The sequence below is a fragment of the Rhinolophus sinicus genome, linkage group LG15, assembly GCF_036562045.2.
Source record: "Rhinolophus sinicus isolate RSC01 linkage group LG15, ASM3656204v1, whole genome shotgun sequence".
Classification (NCBI taxonomy): Eukaryota; Metazoa; Chordata; class Mammalia; order Chiroptera; family Rhinolophidae; genus Rhinolophus; species Rhinolophus sinicus.
The window spans coordinates 22,708,694-22,727,137 of record NC_133764.1 but is presented as its reverse complement, the minus strand read 5'-3'; the positions used below and the strand labels follow the sequence as shown (position 1 = coordinate 22,727,137).

Sequence of the window (18,444 nt, the reverse complement as noted above, 5' to 3'; positions counted from 1 at the left end):
GTGCTTCTCCCCTTTTTTTACGAGTGAAAATTCTTCTACTTTTCAACCTTCTCCCTGAAAGGTTCCCCTTCTGTTCCCTAATTGAAACCTGGCTCTCCCTGGAAGCCCTCTCATTTGGAGATCGCTGCTTCTCTTCCACATTTCCTGTAGATGGGGAGTAGTCCCCCTTGCTCCTTCTAAACCTTTTCTCCTCTCTTCCTTCAAAAACCTGAATACATTTTAATTTCTGGCCATCAGACTCCACCATTTACTTTCTTACCCTGTTTATGTCATCTACTGACCCTCAACTCCCTCCCTCTTCAACTGAAGCCTTCAGAACCTTGCTATCTTCCATTCTACTTCTAAACGGCCCTTGCGACACCAATAATCACGTGGATGACACATCTAACACTGTGGGCTTTCAGGTCTCTGACCTGTACACCACAATCCTGTCCAACATACCATTCCAGCTTTCCATTCCACGGTCACACCCTTGAGCGTCAGTTCCAATAACTGCATCATCTCCAAAATCGTGATTTTAAGCATTCCTGACACTTGACCACGACCTCCTATCCTTCCAGATCATGTACCCCAGCAATTCTCTTATCTCAGTAATACCTCCCCTCCATTACTCTTACCACCTTTCCCACTATCATACTCATCATATCCTCACTTCTCTCTTGTTCAGCTTAGATGCCAGGGTTCAATATTAAACGCACTTGTAACCATTCTTAATTCCCTTACCTCTGAACCACTGAACCTTGCTGATGAGAAAAATCTTGGGATTCACTTTGAATTTTTGACTAAAAATCTCAAATGGACCCCTAACACAGGCCAGTCTTACGAGGGCATCTACTACGGGAGATTTCAACCTTCTGAAGTTTCTGATATTTGCTATGGTCTAGTATATGGTCAATATAAATAAATATTCCATGTTTGTTAAACAAAAGTGTGTTTTGCAATTGTTGGTAGCAGTGTCCTATTTATTATCCACTAGTCAAGCTTAAAGAAGATTGATTAAATCTGTATCTTTCCTCATTGTGAATTTTTCTATTTGTCCTTGTTGTTCTGTCAGTTTCTATCTTACACATTTTGAGGCCTGGTTATTTAGTTGTATACAAATTTGGAGCTATTACATCCTTCTGGTGAATTTAACCTCTTATCATGATGAAAGACCCTCTTTCTCTCCAGGCTTTTAAGGCTTTTTCCCTTGAAGTATATTTTGTCTGGTTTTCCTTTAACTACATCAGCTTTTTGGGATTGTTTTTAGTATTTATATCTTTCATTCCTTTACTTTAAACTTTCCTGTATCCTTATGTTTTAAATGTCCCTCATAAGCATCAAATATCTAGAATTTTGTGGGGTTTTAAAAAAAATTTTTTAAGTGTTTTTCCAGGACCTATCAGCTCCAAGTAAAGTAGTTGTTTCAATCTAGTTGTGGAGGGCGCAGCTCACACAGGCCCATGTGGGAATCGAACCGGCAGCCTTGTTAAGAGCACTGCACTCTAACCAACTGAGCTAACAGGCCGCGCCTAGAATTCTGTGTTTTAAATGGATCCTTTAGACCATTAACATAATCATTAATATATTATGGGTTTAATACTATATTATTTTGTGATTTGTCCCACTTTTTGTTTCTTTTTCTTTCCTTCTTGCCTTTTTTTGGATTGACTATTTTTTTTCCTCATTCTACCTTTTTCACCTCTAGTTTTATATAACCTATTAAGGTTACCCTTGAAATTACAACATGCATTCTTATCAAAGTCCAATGTTAATCAACATCTTTATCTTTCTTTCACAGAATGCAAGGATCTTAAAAATCAATTCTATTTCCTAGCCCCCCCAAGTTATATACTATTATTACATGTATTTTAATTCTCCGAATATTTAAAAAATCCAGAGACACTGTTTTTGTTTTATACAAAATTCATTTAAATTCACCCACATATGTAACTTCTACTTTTATCATCATCTTCCTGAAGCTGACTTTCTATCTGGGATCATTTTTCCTTTGCCTAATGTCCTTCTGCCTTTACTTCATTAGAATTTCATTTATTGAAAGTCAATCAGTTTTTGTCAGAAAAAAATGGTGTTATTTTACTTTCATTCTTGGAGGTTGGCCATTATTTTCAGTTAGTACATTACAAACATCATTCCAGTATCTTTGACTTCTACTTTTTTCCTCTGGCTGCTTTTGAGGTTTTTCTTTGTCTTAGGTTTCTGCAATTTCTCCATGTGTCTGGTTGTGAGGATTTATATTTAGTTATTCTCACTGCCTGGTAGTTACATCCTTGTGTTAGAATCCCAATATAGTCCTGATATCAGGGAAAACAATCAAGTGTGGCTAGGTCATAAAACACACTGTAGCTTCCAACTTCCCCTCTTGAATCACTGGCTCTGGAGATGTCCATGTGGACCTAGAGGTCCATCGAGGAACTGAGGCCTCCTGCCAATATCAACCCTGAATTGCCAGCCATGTTAGTGGGACACCTTGAAAGCAGATCCTGTAGCCCCAGGAAAGACGTTAGATGAATGCAAGCAAGCTCAGCCAATGCCTTGACTGAGACCTCATGAGAGAGTCCGAACCAGAACCATCCTGCTAAAGATACTTCACGATTCCTGACCCACAGGAACTGAAAGATATTTGTTGCTGTTTTAAGCCCCTGAGTTTTAGGGCAATTTGTCATGCAGCAATAGATAACTAACACAATCCTGCTCGAATTTATTTGGCTTCCTGAATCTGTGGATCATTGTCTTTCAATAATTCTGGAAACTTCTCAGCCATTATCCCTTCTAACTTATTCTTTCCCTTCTTTTCTTCAAGGACTCCAACTAAATACATGTTAAACCTTCTCATTGTATCTTCAAAATCTCTCATATATTTTCCATCTTTTCATCTTGTCACACTGTATTCTAGACAGTTTCTCTTTACCTACCTATCTTCAGCTCACTAATTCTTTCTTTGGTCATTTCTAATGCTGTTAAACTCATCCATAGAGTTCTTCTTTTGTTTAACATATTTTTCAATTCTGAAATTTCTTTTTCCTCAAATCTGCTGTCATTTTTTATAATTTCAATGGAACAAAACACAGAATCTAGAAAACATCCACACGAAGGTGTACACTTGATTTTCAACAAAAATACAAAAGCACGTCAAGGGAGAAAGAAGAGCCTTTTCAACAAATGTTAACTGGAGCAACTGGACATCCATGGGCAAAATACAAACCTCACCTTTATATAAAAATTAACTCAAAATGTATCATGAACTTAAATGTAATGGGATTTATATGTAATAGAATTGTTCACCTGAAATCTATGTAATTTTACTAACAATTGTCACCCCAATAAATTAAAAAAAAAAAAAAAAAAAGAACTTAAATGTAAAAGTATAAAACTAGAAGAAAAGTCTTCAGGATCCAGGGAGAGATAAAGAACTCTCACACTTATACCAATGCATGTTACATAAAAGGAAAAATTGATAAATTGGATTTCATCAACTTTTTCTCTGAGGAGGAGGACCCTGTTAACAGGATGAAAAGATAAGGTTTATGGTCTGAATGTTTGTGCCTCCCCGTTCATATGTTGAAATCCTAACCCCCAAAGGTGAGGATGGTATTAATAGGAAGTGTCTTTGGGAGATGATCAGGTCGTGAGGGTATAGCCCTCATGAATGGGATTAGTGCTCACACGCAGACCCCACAGAGCACCCTCATCGCTTCCCGGAAGTGAGGATACAACTAGAAGTCCCTGTGACCTGAAAGGGGGCCCTTACCCGACTATGCTGGCACCCTGATCGTGGATTTCCAGCCTCCAGAACTGTGAGAAATAAATTTTTGTTGTTTATAAGATATCTAATCTCTGGTATTTTGTTATAGCAGCCTGAACAGACTGAGACAACAACTACAGACTGGGAGAAAATATTTGCAAACCACATCCAACAAAGGACTAGTACACAGAATATATAAAGAACTCTCAAAACTCAAGTTAAATACCAAAAATTATAATTAGAAAATGGATAAAAGGCAAGAAAAAGTATTTCTCCAAAGAGAATATAACGATGACAAATAAGGATATGACAAGATGTTCAACATCACGAGGGTTTAAAAAAAAAAAAATGGAGGTCACAGTTTGAATATACCCCAAGACCAAACAGAGTCACATAATCAAAATGTAACACTGTCCTGATTTCCCTGAAATGCTAACTCTGACCTTAAACAAAACATAAGCTTTCTTCATGTCAGCAATCAGCTACCAAGAGGTAAGCTTATGCAATGAAAAGGAATGTAAATTTCCAGCAACCAATCACACTAAAAAACAATCACAATAGACAACAACTTACTCAGCTTTACAAACTGAGCTGAAATTGTTGAAAGCCAACCCTCTAACAACTTTTGGGTTGTCTCCCTGTTTGGGAACAGTTTGTTTCTCACTCAGTAAAATATTCATATCAAGTAAAGCTCTCTGAATTTTTGACATTAGCCATTGGGAAAATATAACTTAAAAATCACAGTGAGACATTACAACACACCTATCAGAGTGGCTAAAATAAAAAATATCACTACCACCAAATGCTAGCAAGGATACAGAGAAACCGGATCACTCATATATTGCTGGTGGGAATATAATGGTCCAGCCCCTCTGGAAAACAGTTTGGCAGTTTAAAAACTAAACATCCAACTACCACTCCACTTATCAATTGCTGTCCTGGGCATTTATTCCAGAGAAAAGCAGGCTTATGTTCACACAAGGTTCTATTCATCATAACCCAAAACTAGCAACAGCCCAGATGTCCTTCAGTGAGTGAATGGGTATACAAACTGGTATATCCATGTCATGGAATACTATTCAGCGATAAGCAATACTGACACATGCAACAACTTGGATGACTCTCACAGGAATTATGCTGAGCACTAAAAGCCATCCCAAAAAGGTTAGTGATTCAATTTAGATAACATCTTGAAATCATAATATTTTGAAATGGGAAACAACAATAGGGATTGCCAAGGGTTGGAAAAGTGTGCAGTGGGGAGGGGGTAATGAGTGTGGCTATAAAATAGCAACGCGAGGGGATCTTTGGGGTGATGAATGTTCTGTATCTCCACTGTATCAATGCCAATGTCCTTGTTGTGATATTATACCATCGTTCTGCAAGTTGCTACCATTGCGGGAACTAGGGAAGGGATCTTTGTATTACTTCTTACATATATGTGAATATACAATTATCTCAAAATAAAAGGTTTAATTAAAAATGTTTTGATAAAGTTGTGCAATTGGCTCATCCATGTTGATGCAGAAGTGACTGATAAATGCTACCACCGAGAAAAAGCTTTAAAAGGCACCACAGGGTTTGGCCATCTTTTCCCTATGCCAAGAGTCTGGATTGTCCTAGGATTGCCTCAGGATAAAGAGAACAGGGAGCTGCGTCAGCCCATAAAGGACATTTACCACAAATGAGAAATCAACCTTTGTATTTGTAAGTCACTGAGATTTTGGGATTGTTGTTTCTACAGCATAACCTAGTGAAAGCAGAATAACACGAATTTAAGACCTACAGAAGTTCAATTTATTCTTATTTTCCTCCTACTAGAAATGAATAAAGAATTGAAATGAATAAAGAATTCTGGAAGTTTTCCTATATCTTTACATACAACATAGAAGTTTTATTTGCTTAAATAACTTCAACATGACAATAATTTCAACTTAAATTCTAATTGTAAACTCCCAATATTACTTATTTATAAATTATATACATGTGCTACTACACTATAATAATGTATACGTGATAAATACACAGAAATAAAATTTTAAATAATGAAGTAAAAATGAAATATATGGCATTTAAAATATTTACAGTACAAAACTTTGTTCCAGCTTATTAGTAAATATATATATATATATACACATATACATATATATATATATATATATATATATTTTTTTTTTTTTTAATAATGTAACTTTGATATAGCCATTCAAAGATCTGACTCCTGGATTCAGTTTATTGTGTTACTTGGTTTAAACAGATATCATAGCTGTAGAAGATAATTTATAAAGATACAGAGATGCAAATGGGAGAAGCTCATCTTAGGCTGTACTTAATAATAATGACACTCCTCCTTATCTCTGATCACGCTAGTTACGCAGGGACTCATGTTCAGCACCAAAGTAGGAAAATTCTCTTCAATTCTCCTGCAACTCTCATTCAGATTCCCTTTTATGTCCTGTTTTAAATGTTATTGATTTTTAATCTAATCCCTCCCTTTCTAAAATGTAAAACTTACAGAAAAAATTGGAAAAATGGTGTAATAGTAACATCTTACCCTCTTTGCTCCGTCTCTACACATACATATATATATTTTTTCTTCTGCCAAATCATTTGTAGGTTAAACTTAGACATATCCCACCCCCCCGTTTTTTTTCTTTTAACAACAGAAAGTAAACACGAGGTTTATAAACTCCAATAAGTAACGGTATCTAGCTAGAATTTGGTTAATATTATTTTGAGTCACCGTATTTTTTTGGTTACCCTTTGTTTATAACAAATGAAGATTTTCTATTTACTTTAGCAATATAAAGATTCTTTTTAGAATTTGTCAAAAACGTAATCAATTAAAATGTTAATTACAGTATACATGGCAAAAATTATGAAGGTGATACTCAAATGACTGAATTTTTAGGAACACTGGTAGTTAAGAACTCAAGCTCTGAAATATAAGATAGCCTTGGTTTAAGTTTTTGAAAGTTGTAGGATATCGAACAGGTCACTAACATTCTGTGACTGCAGTTTTCTTGTCTACAAAATGGGAATAAACATTACTAATCTTACAGAGTTATGAGGACTGAATGATATAATGGATACAATGAATATAGTGTATAAAAACAGCAAATGATGGTTATTTTTATTACTGATTATTACTATTATTCAAGACAGAATGTTTCAGCCAGAAATTAGGGTTATGAGTCAATGAAAGCAAGGAAACAAATGAATTTTAAAAACAGAACATGAAATAAAGTTGTGCTACTTGAAAAACCATCCTTGATAATTAACATTATCAGAAATAAAAATTTCTTGCCACTTCCTGTTCACTGTGTGCCAAGTACAGTGCTAAGTGCTTTATATAATTCCTTCATTCAATCCTTTCTACTAGCAAGGTATTGATACCCTGTTTTACAGGTAAGTGGCAAAACTGGGATTTGAACTTGTGTCTGTCTGACAGCAGAACTCATGTTTTTTTCTTTAATTCCTCCAGCCCACTTCCGTGGCTGCTCCTCTTCGATCTCCTGTGTTGGCAACTCACTCAGATTTAAATGTTGAAATTCTGAAGGCTCTATCCTGGACCATTTTCTCCATCAATAGTGTTCTTGGATGTTCTAATTCACCCCTATGGCATCAATTACCTTCTATATGTGGATAACTCTCAAATCTGTAATTTTCTACCCAGAGTGAAAAATGACCAGAGCTCAGCTAATTAAATTGTCTGCACAACCTCACTTGTATGTTTCATGGATTCTTCAAAGTCAACAATATGTACCAGCAATCTCCTTTTATTAGTAAATGACACCACCAGTTAGTTGCTCATGCAGAAAATGAGGAATCAATTTGATATCGCCTTCTCCTTTATTTTCAACACCCAAACACTCAGCAAGCCCTAGAGATTTTACTTCTTAAGTAGTTCTCAAAAACATCCACATCTCCATCCCTCTGCTTCCACCCTAATTTAAGCCAACATCTCACCTACTCTGTACATCAGCCTTTTAATGATCCTCCTCACATCCACGTTTGCTCCTCCCTCTGCCTCCAGTCATTCTCCAATCAGCAGTCAGAACAATCTTTTTGAAATACAAATCTAATTGTGTTTTAAACTATTGTGCTTTAAACTATTCAATGGCTCCTCAATCCTCTTAAGAGAGAATTCATGGTACACTATGGTTAAATATAAGCATACTGAAAACTTAGGTTCAAATCTGGGCCTACGATGCTCTGCGAGCATCCTCACAAAGCTTCCGTTTCCTCATCAGAAAAATGGAGATAGCATCTCTTTAAAAAGTTGTTATGGGGATTAGATAACTCAATACAAAGAAGGCTCTGAGCCTTCCAAACAACGACACTGCTCCTTTCCTAAAAATAGTGCTAACTCTTCTAACAATGCCACTTGATGACATCAGGTCCCTGAATTTTCTAAGATTTCATTCTAAAATTTTTCTAAGCCAGTAGTCATAGAAAGAAGTCACCAGATGTTCCTTAAATGATTTATCTTTTGTTTTTTCTCTCTTTTATGAACGTATACCTTCATTTTATTTTGAAGGAAGCCACCTAAGATGCAGACTACACTTATTTCTAAATACCACATTAAGTTCCTAGTATGTAGGTCCTCATACTAGGTCCAACATATGTCGCTCTCATAACAACAAATAACTTTGTAAACAATCAGCTAAAGAGGCAAGTACCTGCATAGCAATAGGTCCTTGGGACATTTGAGAGCTGTAATTCATTCCTATCATGCCTTGCATATTAGGCTGCATAACAGAGACCATAGGAAATCCTTGTTGCTGCATCGGCATCAGACCTGCTAAAAAAACATAAAGGCATCATTCAAGTCAGTGTGTTTTAAAGTTATTTTCTTAAAACCGTAAGTACCTAAAGGACTTGTTACTTGGGAGACGGCCCAGTACAGTGGAAAAAGCATAGGTTCTGGAGTAAGACAGACTTAAGGATGAGTTCCAGCTCTATTATTTACTTAGCTATGTGACCTGGGACAAGTTACAAAACTTCCTCTGTGAAATGAAGCTAATAATACCTGTTCTACAGGATTTTTGTGCATACTTGAAAAATTAATAGTGTAACCTACTAGTACTATTTGGCCTTCACGATGACCCTCAGTGACCCCCGCCTGATGGTATTCATACCCTTGTCATTCCCTCCCACAATGAATAGGGCTGGCAGGCTACTGTGGAAATGACAGGTTTGTTCTTAAAAATCACAACAGCTTCCTCTGTACTCTTTTGGATCTCCTGCTCTGGGGAAAGCCACTACCACATCGTAAGAATACTCCAGCGGTCCATGGAGAGAGCAGGTGGCAAGGAACTGCAACCTCCCACCAAGGCAGCACAGACCTGCCATCTCTGTGAGTGCGCCATGTGGGAAGCACATCTTCCAGCCCCATCGACCCGTTAGAAGACTGCAGCCCTGGCTGACACTCAACGCGATCTCTTCAGCCCTGAACCAAAACCACCCAGTGAAGCCATTCCCAGATACCTGACCCACAAACACAGTATAAGATAATAAAGTGTTTATTTTTTTAAGTTTTGGATTAACATTTTTATGCAGCAGCAAATAACTAATACAATTGTGGTTAAGAGCACGAACCTTGGATGCCAACGAGAAATGTCACTTACTAGCTTTGGGACCTTGAGCAACTTGCTTAACTTTGGTGCCTCAGTTTCTCATCTGTAAAACTGTTTAATACCTAATACACTTGAAGAAATGATAATCCTCTTCTCCTTCCTTACATGAATAGTTAGTATAACATTTAGCACAAAACAGTCTCCAACATGTTAAGCATATAATGCAATGGCAGGAAAATTATGCTGAAAGTATGATTTAGGGCATATCTCCCGAACTTTTCCAATGAAGTACACCCAAAAGCAGTGGAGAAAGAAGATACATCCCTTTGGGGATATAATACATACTAAATGCCTACCACATTTTAGGCACAATTCTAGATGCTTGGTGCATACAACAGTGAATAAAACAAAATCCCTAAATACCCTGAACACAAAATTCAATTCTAATTTTGCATTTCACCACATATTACATCAATGTTGGTTCCACTATAAGGAGCTTTTAATCAAATTTTGATTTAAAAAATTAAAGGTCTAGTGAAGCATACCATGTTTATCTTGTGGGTTCTTTATTTATACATAGTTTAATTGCACAAGCATGGATATCCACATCTATAGGTTAACACTTATTAGTGGCAATCTATTCATTTATTCATTCATTCATTCATTCATTTATTCAAGTATCTGCGGGCCTACTCCATGTCAAGCACCATTCTAGGGCTACAACAGTGAACAAAACCTGGTCTTTGCCCTCATGGAACTTACAAAGTAATTGGGGAAGACAGATAATAAAAAGTAAGTGCATGTCAAGGGATGATAAGAGATAAGGCAACAAATAAGCAGGGTAAGGAGGAAAGGGAGAGCCAGGGAAAGAAGCGGTTGCTATTTCATAGTCAGAAAGGGTTTCACCAACAGGGCAGCATTTAAAGCAAGGACTTGAAGAAAGAAAGGGAGCAAGCCATGTGGATATTTGGGAAGAGTATTTCAGACCAAGAACACCAAATGCAAAGGCCTTCAGGTATCATGGAGAACTAGAAAGCACAAATTGCATATAACCATGGTAACATGTTTTTCCTCTTATTCCTTTGGAACTCAAGTTTTATTTATTTTAATTAATTTTATTTAATCCTTGAATGGGTAACTCAGGTATTTGGTACATTTAAAGGCATAAAAATACACAAAGTGAAAAACAAGTCTCGTTCCTCTCCTGTCTCCTGTTCACCCACTCATGATCTTGTGGCCACTCTTGCTGTTGGTTTCTTGTGTGTGCTTTCAGAAATAATCCATGCATAACTTAAAGCCTTCAAATAATTAAAAAGTCCACTCTACCATACTTTGTAAAAAGAAAAATAATCTCAAAAACATTTCCAAATTCCAGAAGGAAAACTAGCAGGCAACCTTTTGGGATCTCTTCTTGTCCTCTTCCTTCACTCCATATAATTTTTACTTGAAAGCTTCTAAAAATGAAAAATGAGCCACGATAATGAACACATAACTCTCTAATGCCTTCCTAAAGAACAAAATATATGAAACCATTTGATCTAAATCTGAGACACATCTAATTACAGATAGCTTAAATAATGCATAAATGTGAGCACAATGAAAAGAATACAACTGACCCTTGGAAAAATTTACCTGAAACTCCACCTCCATCACTGATTATAAATGGAGACAAAGTCAGTATGAGCCACTGACCACCTGCCACTGTGCAGCTCTTTATCTTTCATCTGTCAGTGACCTAGGAGTCTGTTTCTCTAGCAAGTCTACCATAACCAATCAACACTGGCTTTGTGAGAAGGGCCAGTTTTCAGAAGCAGCTTGGTGTGTGGAGAGGAGGAGGGTAAAGTGGAGTGGGAGAAGAGAGCAGAAAGAAGAGAAGGGCAGACATACTCTTCAGTGGCACAGCAGCATGAGTCAAGATTATATCCTTTCACTACTGTTTCCTTAAAATCAAAGCGAGAATTGATACTGGTGGTCCCCTGTCTGAAACCATGAAAGAGAAACCGCAAGGAATAAAACTGAGACTTAAAATAGTTAAACTGAGTCAGAAAATGTGATCTCTTATGTACATGATTATAATAAGACCAACTTCATATAGAGAAAACGTGGAAGTATTAAATAACTAAAGAAGTTCATTTATTCATTCAACAAACATCTATAGAGACCTTTTTAGTTTCTATCAGCACGCTGACGAGCACAAAGCAGATACAACTCTTGCTCTACTGAGTAAACAATCTAGGAGAAGACTGGACAGAAGGAAAAAAATGTCATTCAGAGAATTACAGCTCATTTCATTTTTGTCACCTGTTCTTTAATACTCTTGTCCTGAAAGTTTCCTTCATCTCTGAGGTTAAATAACAATCTATCAATACAATGTTTAAATAAATTTGGGAGAAATGAGGGATGATTCTTATTATTCCCCAAATTATTATACACAATTTTTGAGAAATTTTAAGAGTAGCTGTCATACAGGTTCAGGACTATAGGAAAATTTTACTCTATTTGGCAGCAACAGAACTTTTTTACCTACTTAATCCCCAAGTTCAGAAACGTAGTAGTGAAAAATAAAAAGTTCAAAACTTAACCGTTCACATACCTTGAGGGGGTCTCATTCCACCTGCAACTGGAAACATGAAGCTGAAAACAGAAGAAAATGTACTGTAATCTTCATAGGCACAAGGTTTCAAATAAAAGATGTGATTTTTTTATATAAATGCAAGAACTGTGGTGTTTATTCTCCAGTGCAATACTGAGTTATCTGACATTAATACAGACTGCTTATGCATAGAACGCAAGACAGTCAGCATGTTAGTGTAGGGGATATTTTTTGAACTAGAAGACAGAAGACCTTGAAACTAGTCCTGGTCCTGTCACTGTGTGACTTCCCTGGATTCCAATTTCCCTGTCCACAAAATGAGAGGGCTGGGTCAGATTCAATTCAGTGAGCATTTACTGAGTGCCCATTACATGAAAGGACTGCATTAGCTCAGTCTCATTGAAGACACAGATGCAGGCAAATAACTTTAACATAAGACAGAATGTACTAAATGTTGTGAGAGGTCCAAAATACTAACAGAGATGAGAAGAAAAAGACTAATTTCAAGAAAAAGACTAATTTGAGCTAAATCTTAGAGAGGCACATCAGAGCTTGAGCAAAAGCTCTGAGGCCAGAGCTGCAGATGTGTTCAGAGATATGATTTAAGATATAGGATTAGAAAAGTAAATGGATTGCAGAGGGCCTTAAAATATTTAATTTTATTTTGGACTATTATATGAAATTGTCAGAGATTTTTTTTTTCATTGTAGTAAAACATACATAAAATTTTACCATTTTAACCATTTTTAAGTGTAAAGTTCAGTGGCATTAAGTACATTCACAATATTGTACAACCATCACCATGAGCCATTTGTAGAAGTTTTTCATTATCCCAAATAGACACTCTGTACCCATTAAATAATAATTCCCAATTACGTCCTCCTAACACCTGGTAATCACTATTCCACTTTTTGTCTCTATGAATTTGCCTATTCTAGCTACTTCATATTAAGTGGAATCATACAATATGTGTCCTTTTGTATCGGCTTCTCCCACTTAGCATAACATTTTCAAGGTTCATCCACATTGTAGCCTGTCAGCATTTCCTTCCTTTTCATGGCTGAATAATACTCCCTTGTATGTATATACCACATTTTGTTCATCCATTCATCTGTAATGGACATTTGGGTTGTTTCCACCTTTTGGCTGTTGTGAATAATGCTGCTATGAACACTGATCTACAAGTACCTGTTTGAGTCCTTCTTTTCATTCTTTAGGATACAAATAGCAGTGGAATTGCTGGTTCATATGGTAATTTTATGCTTCCTTTTTGAGAAACAGCCAAACTGTTTTCTACAGAAGCTGCATCATTTTACATTCCCACCAGCAATGCACGAAGGTACCATTTTTTCCACATCTTCACCAACACGTGTTACTTCCTGCTTTTTTTGATGAGTTATCCTAATGGGTGTGAAGTGGTAGGTAGCTCATCGTGATTTGGATCTGCATTTCCCTGATGTCGGAGGTTTTACACAGGACAGTGAAATAATAAAAAAATGTGCTTTAGGTTTCTCTGGTAACAGGGTATGGCAGAGAAGACTTAAAGTTAAAAAAAATAAAAAACTAACTAAGAAACTATCACAATAATCTTAATAAGAGATGAAAAGGCCATAACCAGAGAGTAGGAATGGAAAAGAAAAGGTGAATGAAAGCTATTTAAAAAGATGAATCAACAGGACTCGGCAACTGCCAGCATGGGGAACAGTAGTGAAAAAAGAAGAAAGAGCTGAAGATGCTGCTGAGATTTTGGGCCTCAGCAACTGCAAGGATGCTGATGCTGTTCACTGAAAACAGGAATCCGATGTGAGTAGGTTGGAGAGAAAGGTGGTAGCAGCGTGTCCATGAGGAGCAATCTAGCAGGCAATCAGAAAAGCAATGCAAGCTCAGGGGAAGGGTCTATGTCAATCTAGGTAGGCTTTTGTAAATAAAGGTTAAAAAAATAAAAATTAAGCTCTGGTTGTGGATAAAACAGCCAAGGGAATGTGCATATATATATATATATATATATATATATATATATATATAAATAAAGACAAAGGACAGCCTTGGAGAATTCTTATAGTGAATAGGGAATGGTCATTAAAAACCAAAGAAGTTGGTTATAACTGAGTTATACATGAGGAAGGACCACATTTCAGGAAGAAGGAAGCCGTAACTAGTGTCTAATGCTGTAGAAAAGCTGATCCTAATGAGGATTAATAAATAAAGATTATTGCTTTTGAAAACGGTGGTCTTTGGGTGAACAGTTTCAAGAGGAAGAGGAACGGACCTGTAGGGAGAAAGATTTAGGATACAAAAGATATACTTACTGTTTGATAAAACAAACTTTTTGACGGAATGGGATTAACATAGCAAGGTAGCAAAAGGGATCTGCTTTGAAAAGGAAGAGGGATTTCTTTCTCTGAGACAGGAGGTAAAGAAAATGGGACAAATCAAGGAAGAAAAAAATCTGAGTGAGAAACACTCTTAATCTGGGAGTCAAAGATCTGAAGGGGTTTTCTGGAAAGTTTTTAGAGAGCCGAGTGAAATCCAGGACTGTATGCCAACTTTATGTGCCATTGTATTTTCTATTGCACGACACTCTCCTTCCGAGGAAAAAAGACTGAACACCAAACTTTGGAGTCTTGTAGTTCTAAAATGGTAAAAAAAAATTTTTTTTAATTGTAAGGTTTCCAAAGTTCTAGTTGACATCTATCTGATTCTGTGTTATTTACAGCCTTGTTGAGGATCTGAACCATTAGCAAAGTTTACTGCAGAAAAGTAAGCCTGCACCCAAAGAGAGGCCTGAATAGTAAACACCTTTTCTGATCTGCACACAAGATATACTAGCTAAGTAATGTATTAACTGGATAAAATGTTTAAGCTGTAAATTGAAATTTGGTAGTACTCAATTTTTTAAAAAGTTATTCATGTACTAAGATTTATAAACTTAGAGCAATGCATTTAAGTAATCAACCTGTTGCAAATTTTCAAAATCAGTCTTGGGCAGCTGGTTGCTCAGTGGTTAGAATGCAGTGCTCATAACACTAAGGTTGCCAGTTCGATTCCCACATGGGCCAGTGAGCTGCACCCTCCACAACTAGATTGAAAACAACGACTTGACATGGAGCTGATGGGTCCTGGAAAAACACACTATTTCCCAATTTAAAAAAAAAAAAAAAATCAGTCTTAAATATTACAGTTACCAATATGGCTTCGTGGCTAAGTAAAAGCTGTAAATTTGAGTGATACACTTTTCCCAGCTCTGCCATAGTGATTGTGAAGCTCTATGCAATCCCCTTCACCACCTCATCCTATTTCCCCTCTGTCAAATGAGAACACAGAACTACAAGTTTCCCAAAGTCCCCGCTAAGACAACCAAATAGACAAGAATAGATGTACAGATGTATAAAGGTTACTTTGAAAACATAAACAAAAACTAAGACCATTACTGATGAACATAACTTATTCCGGTAATTATTTAACAACCCAAACTACTTAGTGACCTATGTACCATTCATATGACTCTGAAATGTTTAGACCACTAACATCAACATGCTTGAAAGACCAGTTGGACAAGTCGCCACGAAAGACACTGATAAGAGAGAAAAATTGGGGCAAAAAAGTGGGCAGCAAGATGTGGTCAATTTGATTTTGAAGGTAAAATCACTGTTTATTCCTGGTGTGCTCGTGTGAAAGCACAATGAGCTCTGCTTGTCACACGCTTACTTCATTCTTCCTTTTCAGTTACCTTTGCTACTAGTAATCTGGATCAGCCTTTACTTCTCAGGTCTGGACTCCTACGAGTCTTCCTAATGGATCTCTCCACCTCCAGCAGCTCACACCGCACAGGTGAGGTGCATCTTCCTCAAGTACCATCTGATAACCATTCCTGAGGTTTGAACTAGGTAAGGATTCCCCTTTCAAATGAATGTCCTTAGTTTATACTCAAGGACCACTCCAGTTTTAGCACAACTTTCTTTCACAATAGTCTTCTCCCCCCACTCAGTGCCACATCTGGCCTACCTGCTGGTCCCTGTTCACTAGGCCTTCCCACCTTTCTGACAATCTCTCAATTCTTCCTCTTCCTCCAAATGAGGCCCAGCTGAAATGCTGCTGCTTCTTTGCCTTCAATGCAGCATGAATCTCCAAATATTTACAGAATATTTTGTGTGTGTGTGCTAGAATGTGCTAGCAACAGTGGAAGATGGAAAGATGATCAAGCCCTGAAGGAGCTTATAAAAGAGCAGGAAAAAAATAGACACGCTCACAAATGATAGTATCATAGAAGGATACAGCCTAATCAAGAGCTTTCAACTTTGGGCAGACAGATGGCTCAGTCGGTTAGAGCGCGAGCTCTGGGCAATGGGGCTGCAGGTTCGATTCCCAAATGGGCCAGTGAGCTGCGCCCTCTGCAACTAGAATGAAATCAATGAGCTGCTGCTCAGCGAGCCGGGTGGCCAGATGGCTCAGTTGATTGGAGCCTAGGCTCTCAACCACAAGGTTGCTGGTTCGACTCCCATGGGGGATGGTAGGCTGTGCTCCCTGAAACTAACAACTGGACCTGAAAGGGAGATGCACCCTCCATAACTAAGACTGAAAGGTCAACTTGACTTGGAAAAGTCCCGGAAGTACACACTGTTTCCCAATAAAGTCCTGTTCCCCTTCCCCAAAAAAATCTTTTAAAAAAATAAAATCTTTCAGTACTTGACTTTAAATATGTGTGTGTGCAAATTTTGCCCTTTATACAACTACCATTTACTCTAAAGTAGCCTATTTAGGATACTAATCAAAAGTAGGCTAATATTAATAGAGTCGGAAAATGCCATTGCTTTTTGCTTAGTCTCTTAGAACACAGACAAATACCGTGTTTCCCCGAAAATAAGACCTAGCTGGACAATCAGCTCTAATGCATCTTTTGGAGCAAAAATTAATATAAGACCTGGTCTTATATTATACTATATTAGACCCAGTCTTTTATATTATATTATATTATGCCCAGTCTTATATTATGTAAGACCAGGCCTTATAGTAAAATAAGACCGGGTCTTATATTAATGTTTGCTCCAAAAGACGCATTAGAGCTCATTGCTTGGCTAGGTCTTATTTTCTGGGAAACACGGTATCTAATAAACATGGTAAATTATAGTTCATGAATTTTCTCTATTAAAAGCTGAAAGAGGTTACCTGGTTCTTTTTCTTTTTCCCTAAAATACACTCAGGCTACCATAATGTTAGCTTCCTCATAAAATAATCACAGCCCCGCTCTCTAAAAACCATAATATTCTTTCTTTATTAAGCACACAGATTCTCAGGCTCAGGAAGTTTTCCAATACATGTTACATTTACCGTATATTATTCAAGGTAAGAACCATTTTAACCACTTTTTTTCTCCCATATATCCTATAATGCTAGCATACAGATGTTACTACAACCAAATTTTACAGAGAAAAGAAAGTTTTAAATCATTCATTCTAATTTCTATCACAATTAAGGTCATATTTATTTTTAAAAGTCTGTGTTCACGGGCCAATGATGTTAAAAATATTGTAAGCGGAATGATCCACTCAACTTTCTGCACCTCCCCCTGCATAAGAAGTAAAAAACAAAAAAATAAAAACCAGGGCTTAGAATACCCAATTCTTTTAAGTTTATATTTTCCCAGAACTTAATGCCATGATTAATCATATACTTGATCAAATTAATACTACTCAAAAGGTTTTAGAAACTGTCATCACATATAGAAAAGAGAGATTATTACATATTTGTCTTCAGCCAGAAACTGACTTATTCATGAAAAACTCTAATGAAACATTACAAATTAGAAAACAAAAGAGAAAAAAAGTTTTAAACCTAAAGTGAAAGATATGTAGAGGAAATGAGAAATGGGGTTGCACACAAGTGGTTTATTGTACAGACTTCTCCTTTTGTCCTAGCAGCTGCAGGAGGTGATAATTTAAAGACTTGACACTTTTGTACTGTTTTTGACTCCAAAATTAAAACATTGCATATCAAAAAACTAACACTTTATATTCCAGATAATTTAGGATGCCGAAGATAAAAAGCTAATTTTATCTCCAAATGTGTATGAAGTATGTGTTTGGCTAACAAAACAGAATCAGACTAGGTCATTTTAGAAATGGAGTGAAAACTTCACGGAATAACATTTTTCCTTAAATGATAAACTTGTCAAGTTGCAAATGTTCATCTCCCTTACCGTTCTGGGTATGAAAACCACCTGCCATTTTTAGCTGAAATATGACAGGGGACAGATTTAAGGGCTAAATGGAAGTCTGGAGGCTTTGTTCTAATAGCTGCGTAACTGCTGTTTAACAGTGAATTGTTTTTTAATAAAGAGGCAAGTCTTAACAGTGTCATCTACAAGAGCTCTATTTATTAATTCAAAGGTGTTCAGATTTTCTTGCTGTTTCTCGTGTTAAGGAAATAAAAGGACAAAACGCTCTAAAAGGGGAGAAAAGACAAATAGTACCCCCACACACATCTTGGAAACTGTTGTTCAGCTTTGTGATCAGATTTTTTAGAGCCTT

General features: G+C 36.8%; 1 protein-coding gene across 15 annotated transcripts in view; it reads right to left on the bottom strand.

Moving 5' to 3' along the window:
• The window catches only part of SYNRG (synergin gamma), a 67,197-nt gene that overhangs the window by 48,188 nt on the left and 565 nt on the right, over window positions 1-18,444 (bottom strand). For 12 of the 15 annotated variants that reach the window (XM_019732530.2, XM_019732532.2, XM_019732533.2 and 9 more), the window contains exons 2-3: window positions 11,918-11,958; window positions 8,428-8,549 (exon numbers count right to left, since the gene is read on the bottom strand). In XM_019732530.2, coding sequence (XP_019588089.2) covers window positions 8,428-8,549; window positions 11,918-11,958 — 163 coding nt within the window. The remainder of the gene's footprint in view (window positions 1-8,427; window positions 8,550-11,917; window positions 11,959-18,444) is intronic. The other 3 variants (XM_019732531.2, XM_074320157.1, XM_019732537.2) reach the window with 1 other exon arrangement.